We start from the raw sequence: 12,826 nt of genomic DNA on the forward strand, positions 1-12,826 counted from the left end.
TCACAGAGGGAGGAGGGATGGGAGGAGGGTGCAGGCGCTCACAGAGGGAGGAGGGATGGGAGGAGGGTGCAGGCGCTCACAGAGGGAGGAGGGATGGGAGGAGGGGTGCAGGCGCTCACAGGGAGGAGGGATGGGAGGAGGGTGCAGGCGCTCACAGAGGGAGGAGGGATGGGAGGAGGGGTGCAGGCGCTCACAGAGGGAGGAGGGATGGGAGGAGGGTGCAGGCGCCCACAGAGGGAGGAGGGATGGGAGGAGGGGTGCAGGCGCTCACAGAGGGAGGAGGGATGGGAGGAGGGTGCAGGCACTCACGGAGGAGGAATGGGAGGAGGGTGCAGGCACTCACGGAGGAGGGATGGGAGGAGGGTGCAGGCGCTCACAGAGGAGGGATGGGAGGAGGGTGCAGGCACTCACAGGAGGAGGAGGGATGGGAGGAGGGTGCAGGCACTCACAGAGGGAGGAGGGATGGGAGGAGGGTGCAGGTGCTCACAGGGAGGAAGGATGGGAGGAGGGTGCAGGTGCTCACAGAGGGAGGAGGGATGGGAGGAGGGTGCAGGCACTCACAGAGGGAGGAGGGATGGGAGGAGGGTGCAGGCGCTCACAGAGGGAGGAGGGATGGGAGGAGGGTGCAGGCGCTCACAGAGGGAGGAGGGATGGGAGGAGGGGTGCAGGCGCTCACAGGGAGGAGGGATGGGAGGAGGGTGCAGGCGCTCACAGAGGGAGATGGGATGGGAGGAGGGTGCAGGCGCTCACAGAGGGAGGAGGGATGGGAGGAGGGTGCAGGCACTCACAGAGGAGGGATGGGAGGAGGGTGCAGGCACTCACAGAGGAGGGATGGGAGGAGGGTGCAGGCACAGGAGGAGGAGGGATGGGAGGAGGGATGGGAGGAGGGTGCAGGCGCTCACGGAGGGATGGGAGGAGGGTGCAGGCACAGGAGGAGGAGGGATGGGAGGAGGGATGGGAGGAGGGTGCAGGCACTCACAGTGGAGGGATGGGAGGAGGGTGCAGGCACTCACAGGAGGAGGAGGGATGGGAGGAGGGATGGGAGGAGGGTGCAGGCACTCACCCCATCGTGGACGAGGGCCTTCCAGGTATGCTCCAGTTTCTTGATGAACCTGTGGAGAGAGCACCCGGAGTGGCAGCTGACATCAGCCAAGCCCATGCCAGGCCGCCTCACTCAGGGGCCACTGTGCACCCCCCAGGACACTGGGCCATGGCCTCAAGCAGTCGTGGCTGTCAAAACTCAGGGTGGCAGGTGCTCCTGGCAGGGAGTGGGTGGAGGCTCTCTGCTGAGTACCCTGCAGGGCCCAGGACGGCCCCACCCCAGAGAACCATCTGGTCCCAATGTCCATAGTACCGAGGGGGTGACTGTTTTTAAACATTCTAGAGCCCCAGCTGAGCACGGCGGCTCACACCTGTAATCCCAGCACTTTGGGAGGCCAAGGCAGGCGGATCACCTGAGATCAGGAGTTCAAGACCAGCCTGGCCAACATGGTGAAACCCCATCTCTACTAAAAATACAAAAATTAGCCGGGCGTGGTGGCGCGTGCCAGTAATCCCAGCTACTGGGGAGGCTGGGGCAGGAGAATAGGGTCGACTCAGAAGGCAGAGGTTGCAGTGAGCCAAGATCGCACCACTGCTCTTCGGCCTGAGTGACAGAGCGAGACTTTGTCTTAAAACAAACAAATGAAAAACCAAAAAACAAATATTCGAGCCCCAAAGTGAGGCCTCAAACCCATTCCTTGGATTTTCTTTTTTCTTTTTTTTTGGGACAGGGTCTTGCTCTGTCACCCAGCCTGGAGTGCAGTACGGCCATCATAGCTCACTGCTGCAGCCCCAGACTCCTGGGCCCAAGGAATCCTCCTGCCTCGGCCTCCCAAGTAGCTGGGACTGCAGGAGCACCACCACGCTCAGCTAATTTTTTGATATTTTGTAGAGATGGGGTCTTGCTATGTTGCCCAGGCTGGTCTCAAACTTCTGGGCTCAAGCAATCCTCCCGCCTCGGCCTCCCACAGTGCTAGATTACAGGTGTGGACCACTACGCCCAACTCACTCTAGATTTTCAAGGCGACCAAACACCTTCCCTTTAGGGCTCAAGAAGGGGCAGCCAAGCAAGAGTTTTCCAGGTTGAGGAAGCCCCGAGAGCTGCTGGTGCGGCTGTTTCCACGGGCAAGCGCCTCTGTGCATGGGTGTCCTGGGGGCACCCACCCACCTGTGGGACTGCAGACCCAGGCGCCCACCTGTGGGGCTGCAGACCCGGGCGCCCACCTGTGGGGCTGCAGACCCGGGCACCCACCTGTGGGACTGCAGACCCGGGGCGTCCACCTGTAGGACTGCAGACCCGGGCACCCACCTGTAGGACTGCAGGATGTCGATGATGCCAATGTGCAGCAGCAGCCGCTCCCCACGGCCGTTCACAGCGGGGATCCCACCCATCCTGGGGAGAGAGGCCGAGGGTACCATCAGCATCCCGCAGAGCTGGGACTCGGGGCAGGCGGGGCTGGGGACTCCAGGGCTAGGGAGTCCATCTGCTCCTGTGGGTGGCAACTTGGCCAAGCTCTCGGAGTGGGGCCTGGCACCCGGGAACCTCTGTCCTGACATCCCTCCATCACCCCCAGCCTCAAACCCAGGCCCAGGCACTGCTGAGGAGTCCCAGCTAGGAGGCCTGGGCACATACCCCCTACACACACGTGTGCATGGACACACACATGGACACACACGTACGTGCACACACACGCACGCTGCATGTCCAGGTAGGGCCACGGGGTCTCAGGTACAGACTGGGGAGTTAACTGTCACCCGGCATCATGCCCACATGTCCCCTGCCCAGTGCGGTTAGTGAGGCCACACGTGCAGCAGCCATCCTGAAGCCACCAGGATCCAGACCCGCTGGGCCGGCGCCCTGCACGCTCTGCTCACGCCACAGGCTGGTACGCTCACCTGCTCCCCCGCCAGGCCAGCGAAGACCCTACAAACGCCAGGATAGTCTGAGGGGGAGCTGTGCCTGCCCTTGGCTCCCGCACCCCCCCGCAGCTACACCCTGGTTGGGGCCCCAGCTCCTCCTCTGCCATCCATGGGAAATACCACCACCGCTGCAAACCAAAGCCCAGCTGGTGGCCTAGTGCCAGCCAGTGCCAGCCAGCACCGTCCCTGGGGCCAGGCCAGGTGAAACTTGGCTCCACACCTTCGTGGCTGCACTGGGAAAGGCTGCCCCCCAACCTAGGAGCCTATTTCCTCAGCTGGAAACAGGGGAAGCCCACCTCCCTCCTCCAAGGCCGCTGTGAAGACTGAACAGGTACCAAAGTGAAGGCTCGGGCCTGCCCCCACTGTCAGGGTGCTGCTGTGACCAGGGCACAATCTCAGCACTGCTATACGACACCTGTCTATCCCGCATCCGGGGCCATGTCTGGGGACATCTGTGGTTGTCACAACTGGGGGGTGCTCCTGGCCCGGAGTGGGTGGAGGTCCGGGACGCTGCTCAGCACCCTGCAGTGCCCAGGACAGCCCCACCCCAGAGAATGATCCAGCCCTCACATCCAGTGTCCCAGGAGAGCTCTGTGAGTATCTCCCCAGCCAAACCCTGAGCCCTGTGAGGGCAGGGCCTGCCTGGTCCCTCTGCCCCTGGCGTCCAGCAGACATGACTGCAGGCCACTGAGATGTGGCCTCCTCTCTCCACCACCGTTCCTATCTTCTGTGGCAGCCACTTTTTTTTTCTTTTTGGACAGTTTAGCTCTTGTTGCCCAGGCTGGAGTGCAATAGCTCAATCTCAGCTCACTGCAACCTCCACCTCCTGGGTTCAAGCGATTCTCCTGCCTCAGCCTCCCAAGTAGCTGGGATTACAGGCGTGCACCACCACGCCCAGCCAATATTTTGTATTAAGTAGAGATGGGGTTTCACCATGTTGGCCAGGCTGGTCTGGAACTCCTGACCTCAGATGATCCACCTGCCTCAGCCTCCCAAAGTGCTGGGATTACAGGTGTGAGCCACCGCGCCCAGCCTTTTTTTTTTTTTTTTTTTTAAGACAGGGTCTCACTCTGTTGCCCAAGCTGGAGTGCAGTGGTGTGATCTTGGCTCACTGCAACCTCCGCCTGCCACGCTCACGCCTGCCACGCCTTCAGCCTCCCAAGTAGTTGGGACTACAGGTGCATGTGCCACCACGTCCAGCTACATTTTATATTTTTTGTAGAGATGGGGTCTTGCCATGTTGCCCAGGCTGGTACTGAACTCCGGGGCTGAGGCAATCCTCCCACCTTGGTCTCCCAAGGTGCTGGGAGTACAGGCATGAGACACTGCGCCCAGCCAGCAGCCGCTTTGATCTGTGTGGAATCGGATTTTGCAGTCCCTCTGCTTCGTGGGCTGTGTCCTGCTGTGAGCCCTGCCTCGCCCGATCCCTCTGGCCTCCCATGCGCCTTCCACACCTTTGTGGCTCCTCTCTGCACGGGCGGCGTGTAGACCCCTCTGAGTGCCACCAGGAAACGCTCTCTCTCATTCCTGTGGATGGCCAGTGGCCTCGGCCCAGTCACGGGTGAATGGGAAACACCCCCACCATTGCAAGCCAAGGCCCGGAACCCTGCACTCAGCCTGCGGCCCGCACTACGGCCTGGCTTCGCTCTGAGGCGCTGGCACATGGCTCCCAGACTCTGTCTGTCTGTCACCCACGCATGCCCTCGCCAGCCCTCCCTGCCTGTTTTCACACTTGGGACGGGGATGGGGAACTGGAGCCTGCGGGGAAGGGAAGCGGGACGGGTCCGGAGGCCCCCCGCCCACCTACGTGTCATCCGATTCGATGGCCTCCCCACGTGCGGCACCACCCTGGATGGACTCCATGGCCGTGGAGTAGAGCGCCTTCTGGCCCACAGGCCGCTTCTCATCTGAGGTGCTCTGGGCGCCCTGCGCCTGCCGCTCGCGCTCGTGCTGGTCGATGTTGTGCACGCCCAGCAGCAGGCTGTAGTCCATGATCTTGAAACTTTCCAGGACCTGGCGGGATCGGGCAGGAACACGACACGCCGTCAGCCGTCTCCATCCCCCACAACGGCTCCCGGACCCTATGGGGTTCCCAGCCCGGATGGCCCCGTGGGCTCGGGTGTGAGGGATGGAGTCCCACGGCCAGGCAGGAGTGGGGGTTCTAGTGTTATCCTGAGGGACAGAGGGGCTGCAGTCACACAGCAGCATCAGAGCAGGCCAGAGAATGGGGGCTTCCAGCCTCACAGCAGGCTGCCCCGGGCACTGAGACAGGGACTTCCCTTCCTGGCTTTACTCCTTCCTGAGAGACAGGGAGCCGGGCCTATGCTCTGACCAGCCCAGGCCCATGGGCAAGGACGTGCCCGGCCTGACAGGTGACACCCAGGTGGGTGGATGCCCAGGGTAGCCTCGAGGCCCCTGAGTGGTCTGGGTGGTTTTCTGGGGGTATGGGTCAAGTTCTCAAAGGGGTCGGGGAGCTGGGGACGGTCAGCAGCGGGGCCTGGGTGGTTTTCTGGGGGTATGGGTCAAGTTCTCAAAGGGGTCGGGGAGCTGGGGATGGTCAGCAGCGGGGCCTGGGTGGAGTTGGGGAGCTGGGAGGTCCCAGGCTCTGCTCCTGACAGGCTGGGGCCTGCCCTCCTTGGCTCCATGCCTCGAAGCTGCCGGGATGGGACGGGGACGACGGAGCTAACCCAGGCAGAGGAAGAGCCGTGCACATCATTCTTTCGCTAACACGGAGCCGACGCAGGCTCCACGGGGACAGGAGCCAGACCCCTCACTGGACGCACATGGGCCCTCACTGTGGCCTGCAGAGCAAGCAGTCATCCCATTTGATGGGTGAGGAAACTGAGGCACAGCAAGCTCTCATGGCTGGCCGGGAGCTCTGGGCTTGTGACCACAGCATCTGAAGGCTGGGCTCTTCTCTGGGGGGTGGGGGGACTCTACCACTGTCATCGTGTAACCTCCAGAGGAACCACTTCTCAGCAGTGCAGACACTCCCGATCCCCAAGGGCAGGGTCTGGAGACATGTTATAAGTGTTTTGTTTTCTTTGTGAGATGGGGCCTCACAATGTTGCCCCTGCTGGTCTTGAACCCCTGGGCTCAAGCCATCTGCCTGCCTCCCAAAGAGCTGGGATCCCAGGCGTGAGCCACTGTGTCCGGCCACGTTTTAGGTTAAGGCCATAAAAGCTTGAGCGCTTCCGGATCCCACACTGGGGTGGGGCCTGCTGTGGGCTGCAGGGCAGGTGGGCCTCGGCCTGGCACCCTCCCTGGCCCTGCCTGCCCAGGCCGAGCCCTCACCACGCAGTCCCACCTGCCACCCTCCCTCCCCGGCCGGGGCCGAGCCCTCACCAGGCAGTCCCGCTGCAGCGTCTTGACCAGGGCGCTGAAGGTGTCGGCGTCCAGCAGGAGCCCCTCAGGCATGTCCTGCATGAAGTCCAGGTCCTTGTAGGTGGGGAAGCTCTTCTCCTTCTCCTTCTTGCTGGCGCGCCGCTTGTAGGTGGAGCCCTTGAGGTCGAACTTGAGGTGCATCTTGACCACGCGGGGCAGGATGTTGTTCATGACCACGACGCGGATGTTCTTGCCCCCCGACTGCACGCAGTACAGCCCATAGAACTTGGGCAGCAGCGTCCGCGGGTTCTGGTTGAGGTTCTGCCGGGGGAAGAGGGCACATCGTGGAGGGCGGCTGGGCCACAGACTCGCGGGGGTGGGCAAAGCAGGCCTCTGCCTCAGGGGGCTCATGGATGCCCCTGGCCAGCCCCCCTCTCTCCCCAGAAGCCCTCGGGGACCCCGTTCCTATGCAGGCACCCAGCTGGCCTTCCCATGGCACCCTGACTCTCATGGGCCACAACTGTGAGCTCCAGGTGGGTCTGTTTCTACAGAGCCAGGCCCCGAGGCAGGTGCTTCTGTTCCAGCAGAGGCTTCCACACTCCCTGCCTGCCCACAGACATCACCCTGGCTGGGCTCGCCTGTTGGGAGGTCTGGAGGCCGGAAACGCAATGCTGTATCCTAAAATACATACATGTATGTATATGCACACACAAACACATACACACACACGCACACACACATGTATTTTCTTGAGACAGGGTCTCGCTCTGTCGCCCAGGCTGGAGTGCAACGGTGCGATCACAGCTCACTGCAGCCTCCACCTCCAGGGCTCAAGCCATCCTCCCACCTCAGCCTCCCAAAGTGCCAGGACTCCAGGCGTGAGCCCAGCCTCTATGTTGGTTATGCTTTGCCTGTGTTGAACTGATCAACTCAGACTTTCACTCCAAATCTGGGTCCCCAGGCGCAGTAACGAGTCTGGGTCCTGCTGTACCCTGTAGACCCCAAGCAGGCACTGGGTGACTCAGGGGCACCCAAGTGAAGCAACAGCGCCCCCTGCCCAGAGCCTCTCAATGACGAACCCAGTGGGAAGCTGCCCAGGTGTCGGGGCTGAGACAGACCCACAGGGAGAGGAGTGAGGGGCGCGGACTCAGGCACCAGCCTGGGCAGGCTAGGCGAACTCCAGCCCCTGGCCGAATCCGGCCACCACCTATTTTTGTAGGGCTGTGAGCTAAGAATGGTTTTTCCATTTTTAAAAAGTGGAAAGGGCCCGGTGCGGTGGCTCATGCCTGTAATCCTAGCACTGTGGGAGGCCGAGGCGGGCGGATCACCTGAGGTCAGGAGTTTGAGACCAGCCTGGCCAACATGGTGAAACCCCGTCTCTATTAAAAATAAAAATTAGCTGGGAGTGGTGGCGCATGCCTGTAATCCCAGCTACTTGGGAGGCTGAGGCAGGAGAATCACTTGAACCTAGGAGATGGAGGTTGCAGTGGGCCGAGATTGTGCCATTGCATTCCAGCCTGGGCAACAGAGCCAGACTCCATCTCAAAAGAAAAAAAAAAAAAAAGGCCAAGCACAGTGGCTCACATCTATAATCCTAGCACTTTGGGAGGCCGAGGCGGGCAGATCATGAAGTCAGGAGACCAGCTTGACCAACATGGTGAAACCCCATCTCTACTAAAAATACAAAAATTAGCCAGGCGTGGTGGTAGGTGCCTGGAATCCCAACTACTCAGGAGGCTGAGGCAGCAGAATCGCTTGAACCCAGGAGGCGGAGCTTGCAGTAAGCCAAGATCACGCCAATGCACTCCAGCCTGGGTGACAGAGCGAGACTCCATCTCAAAAAAAAAAAAAAAAAAAAATGAAGAGGCCGGGCGCGGTGGCTCACGCCTATAATTCCAACACTCCAGGAGGCCGAGACAGGCAGATCACAACATCAGGAAATCGAGACCATCCTGGCTAACACAGTGAAACCATGTCTCTACTAAAAATATAAAAAAATAGCCAGGCGTGGTGGCGGGCGCCTGTAGTCCCAGCTACTCGGGAGGCTGAGGCAGGAGAATGGCTTGAACCCGGGAGGGGGAGGCTGCAGTGAGCCAAGATGGCACCACTGCACTCCAGCCTGGGTGACAGAGCGAGACTCCGTCTCAAAACATAAATAAATAAAAAAAAAAGTGGAGAAATAGAAAATAGTCTTTGATGACACATGAAAGTGATATGGAATTCGCATTTCTTGGTCCATAAATAATGCGTATGGGCACATGGCCGCGCCCATCCATTCTCATGTGGTCACAGCAGCTCGCTGCCATCCAGGCAGAGCTGAGTCCTGGAGACACAGAACACTGGCTCGCAGAGCCAAAAACACTCTCTCTGGGCCTTTAAAGACTGAGTTTGCTGAGCCTGATCTAAGGAGCCTGGGCCCCTCGCTAAGCATCACAGAGAGTGGATGGAGGAGGCCTCAAAGGGGAAACTGAGTCACAGGCTGTGCTGTGCTGCCCAGGGCCGGGCAGCAGCTTGGGCCTGGCAACATGGGAGGCGCCCACCTCGTCTGGGCGAGTACCGGAATCCCAGGCCCAGGAACACTGTGGCAGCCGCCGGCTCCTACTCCTACTCCCCCCTCCCGGGGCCTGACGCGCCCTTTCTGTGAGTCATGCGGGATGAGGGGTGGGCCGGATGGAGCTGCCTCACGCCTGCCTGAGCAGCTGGTCTTTTGTGGGGTACCATCTGGTGGCCCATCCCCCTCCTCTCTGGAACCCTCTGAGTCACCCTTGGGCCCCTTGGGCCTCCGTGGCAGCTGACAGACGCTGCCCGCGGGCTGCTGGTTCTGGGGCCCACGGCTCATAGGGGGTGTTGGCAAGGTGGGGATGAGGAGCCAGGCAGGGGCTGGTGCCCACCCAGCCCTGCCCGGGGACGGCCCCCAAGGCGTGTGGCCACAGGAGGAAGAGAGGGCGGCTCCTGAACACTGGTGCTGGTGAAGCCTGACGGGGGACCCCCGAGGGTGAGTCCCCGCGGCCCAAGATGCCTCTCACCACGCCCCAAGGATGCCTGCTTGCTCAAGCCTTGCAGACATCTGCTCCCGCCAGCCACGAGAAGGGGGTTGACAGAGGAGCCATCTGCCCCGCAGGGCGGGCCACGCACCATGTAGTAGCCAGGGAGCAGCTTCTGCAGGAACTCGGCCTCCTTGTGCATGACGGTCTTGATGATGAACTCGTCGTCGCTGGTGACGTAGAAGAGGGAGCCACTGGCGCCTGGGTTGGACAGCTCGATCAGCGGCTCATTGCACAGGGAGTACTGGAAGCAGAAGAGGCGGGTCAGCGGGCCCCAAGCTGCCGGACACACAGACAGCACTGGCTTCCGGTCTGCCCAACAGCCCCAGGAACTGACGACGGGTCGCTGCATTTTACAGATGCGGAAAGAGAGGCTCAGAGAGGGCGAGAGACTTGCCTGAGGCTAGCCAGCAAGGACTGGAGCCTGAGGCCGAGCTGACTCTGCAGCCCGAGGGCTGGTCTGCTAGGGCGCACTCCCCAGGCTGCCTCCTGCTCTCCTTAGGAGCGGACACCTGATCGCACGGGGGTGCTGACGCGCGTGGCTAAAAGGTGCTCCCAGCACCCCTGAAGCTGGGTGGGGCCACAACGCCAGCTCTGCCCCATGAGTCATAAGCAGAAGCTGTCCGGTGGAACTCAGGGAAGGCTCCACAGATGGGCGACAGGCAGCTGGCATACCTGCGTATTTGCCCTTCTCTCCTTCCCACCTATTTCCCTCCTGAGATGCTGATGTGATGGCTGGAACCTCAGCAGCCACACTGGACTAGAAGGTAAGCTCTGGGATGGAAGCTGCATCTCTGATGGGCAGGCCCCACTCTGGCCCCTGGCACCCCACAGTCCAAGCCCTTCCTCCCCACTTCTCTGCCCCTTTTTCTCAGCCCCTGCTGTTTGTTTCATGATGTGCTTGCTGTCTCTCTGCCCCCACGCCCTCTCCTGGACATTAGGCAGAAGGTCCGTGCAGGTGGAAGTTTTTTTGTGTCACTGACTCGACAGGTGCTCGATTTGCTAAGGACGAGAATGAAGATGAGACCCACGGGCGCTACCCTGCGTCTTCCGGGTATGGAACCAATGAAGTGTGCATGGGGCTAAGGCCATCTGTGTCACGCCCTTTAAAATCCTAACTGGTCGCCATTGGTATACACGGATGAGGTCAGAGCCAGCTCCCCATCAGCGGAGCAAGCCAGGTCCCCCAGGGTCAACGCTGGGTCCGTATCTGCTGGACGACAGAAGGGTGGTCCCTGAGTGCTGCACACCGCCTCCAATGCTGCTGTGATAAGCAGGTGGGGGGTGTCCACGAGAGTCAGGAGTGGTGGCGAGCAGAAGCGAGGGGAGGCCAGGCACGGCGGCTCACCCAGCACTCTGTAATCCCAACACCTTGGGAGGCTGAGGAGGGAGGATCATTTGAGCCCAGGAGTTCAAGACCAGCCTGGGCAACAAAGCGAGGCCTCATCTGTACTAAAAAAAAAAAAGAAAGAAAAAAAAAAAACAGACATGGTGGCGCCCATCTGTGGTCCCAGCTACTTGGGAGGCTGAGGTGGGAGGATCACTTGAGCCCAGGAGGTCAAGGCTGCTGTGAGCTGTGACAGCGCCACTGCCCTCCAACCTGGGCAACAGAGCAAGACTGTTTAAAAAAACACCCCAACAAGTGAGGGGAACCACCTTTGGAAAATGCTGGAAGAGCCAGGGGCTTGAGGCATGAGTTGGGTCCCCAGCGCCACACACGCTCTGATGTGTGAATATGTTTGGGGACCAGAGGACGCCAGAAACATGAGGTCACATCAGGCCCAGGGCCTGGGAATGCCCCAGTCCCTCCTTGGGCTCAAGTCACCACCCCCGCCCTGCACTGCCCGAGGTGGTCTCGGGCCAGGGAACGGCGCCATCAGTCATCACACGTCGGTCAACACAGGCTGGATTTTGCGGAGTCAGCAACAGCCCTGCCAACCTCGGCAGCTCAGAACAGCGAGGGTCCTTCCTCCTGCATGCGCTGCTTCTGCCATGGCCTGGCTGGGAGTGATGGTGCAGGGTGAGAGAGCCGTGTGGGGTGGGCTCTGAGGCTGGAGGGAGATCTGTCCAGGCCACTGCTGTCGCCCAGCCCAGCCATCTGCCTGCCTTTCTCTGCCCACAGCCACGAGCCACAAATATCCACAGGAAACACAGAGCCCACGCGGCTCCTCCGCCTTCCCCGCCACGGCAGGATGCCCTCCAGCCTCCCAGACACAGGCGCAGCAGTGCAGAGTGAAGGCGGGTCTCTCCTGGGGCTGGCGCCCTCCCTGGGAGGCCAGGGGACCCCGCCAAGCCCCGGGCCGCTGTCCTCAGGTCACCCGGAGCAGGGGACACCCCAAGCAGCCGGAGTGTCCCTCCGAGACACAAATCACTGCTGCCTGTCCACGGTGGCAGGAGGGGGAGGCCGATCTCACCTGCAGAGCGGAAAACACTGTGGAAAGGGCACGTTCGGCTTTGTACAAAGAACACCGACGACAGGGAAATTCTGAAGCCACACGACTAATGGCAGTTGCAGGGCTGTGGCCTCCATGGGCCTCAGCTGCTACGGGGAAGCAGGCCCCATGCGTGGGTTTCTGAGCCAGGCAGTGCCAGGACAACCCCCCACGGCCTCCTTCGTCGGTGCTGGGGCTCTCGGCAGCTGCGCCGCTGACCTTGGCCTCCTCTCCACCCTCTGCTGACCACTGGGCAGGGCTGAGCCCCACCCTGCATCCCACCTCCACCTTCTCCTTCCTGGCTGTCCTGAGCTGTGGGCCTTGCTGGAGCTACCCCCCTTACCAGGGGGGACTGTGACCTCAGCTGTCCAATCAGAGAAGCACCGGCAACCTCGAGTCCCCTCCGAACCCTACCTGTCCCCACTCAAGCTCAGGGGCCCTGTGGACAGCAACACGCACACTAGCCCGTCCTCCCGCTGTGGCGCACGGCCACACTCACACCACAGCCTGGACAGAGGCTAGGGGGCTGCCGCCTGCTCAGCACCGGGGGCCCCCAAGAGAATTCTCACACTCTTGAGATGAGCAGAAGGATTCGGGGGTCACCAACACCGGGCTGGCTCCCCAGATGCTGTGGGTGCACACCTAGCCTAAGGCCCCGGAATGCGATCTTATCGGGTTCTAGGTGAGACCCAGATGGCCCCAGATCGGCTTTTATCTGTCCACTCCTGCTAATGGACACGGGTGCTCTCTCTGCTACGAGCCAGGCTGCTGCCTTCTGTTCCTGGCCGCCTCAAACGGTAGCGTCCAGGTCACCCGAGGGCCATTTCTAGGCAAAAACCGCAGCTGTGTTTTCACTCCCCACTGCCCTGCCAAGCTCAGGCAAACGCTGGGACACTGAAGTCCAGAGGCTGGGCCTTGGCGACACGACCCGGAGCATGGTGACTCCCGGGCACCTGAACAGGCTGGAGTTCTCGGGGCGGGGGGGGTGGTGTCACACGTACCCCTGGCTGGAGCACATGCTAGTTCTCCCTGGAAGAGCGCAGCCTCGGGCGCTTCCTACAGACT

At 61.3% G+C, this 12,826-nt stretch overlaps 1 protein-coding gene across 5 annotated transcripts in view; it reads right to left on the bottom strand.

Moving 5' to 3' along the window:
• PIP5K1C (phosphatidylinositol-4-phosphate 5-kinase type 1 gamma) overlaps positions 1–12,826 on the bottom strand; it is a 73,748-nt gene that overhangs the window by 17,377 nt on the left and 43,545 nt on the right. For all 5 annotated transcript variants that reach the window (XR_010153517.1, XM_016937063.4, XM_016937057.4 and 2 more), the window contains exons 6-10: positions 9,421–9,573; positions 6,307–6,606; positions 4,769–4,974; positions 2,351–2,434; positions 1,064–1,112 (exon numbers count right to left, since the gene is read on the bottom strand). Coding sequence is in view for 4 of the 5 variants with exons in the window: in XM_016937063.4 (XP_016792552.1) it covers positions 1,064–1,112; positions 2,351–2,434; positions 4,769–4,974; positions 6,307–6,606; positions 9,421–9,573 (792 nt within the window). In the remaining variant the exon portion in view is untranslated. The remainder of the gene's footprint in view (positions 1–1,063; positions 1,113–2,350; positions 2,435–4,768; positions 4,975–6,306; positions 6,607–9,420; positions 9,574–12,826) is intronic.

Source organism: Pan troglodytes, chromosome 20 (assembly GCF_028858775.2).
Source record: "Pan troglodytes isolate AG18354 chromosome 20, NHGRI_mPanTro3-v2.0_pri, whole genome shotgun sequence".
Lineage (NCBI taxonomy): Eukaryota > Metazoa > Chordata > Mammalia > Primates > Hominidae > Pan > Pan troglodytes.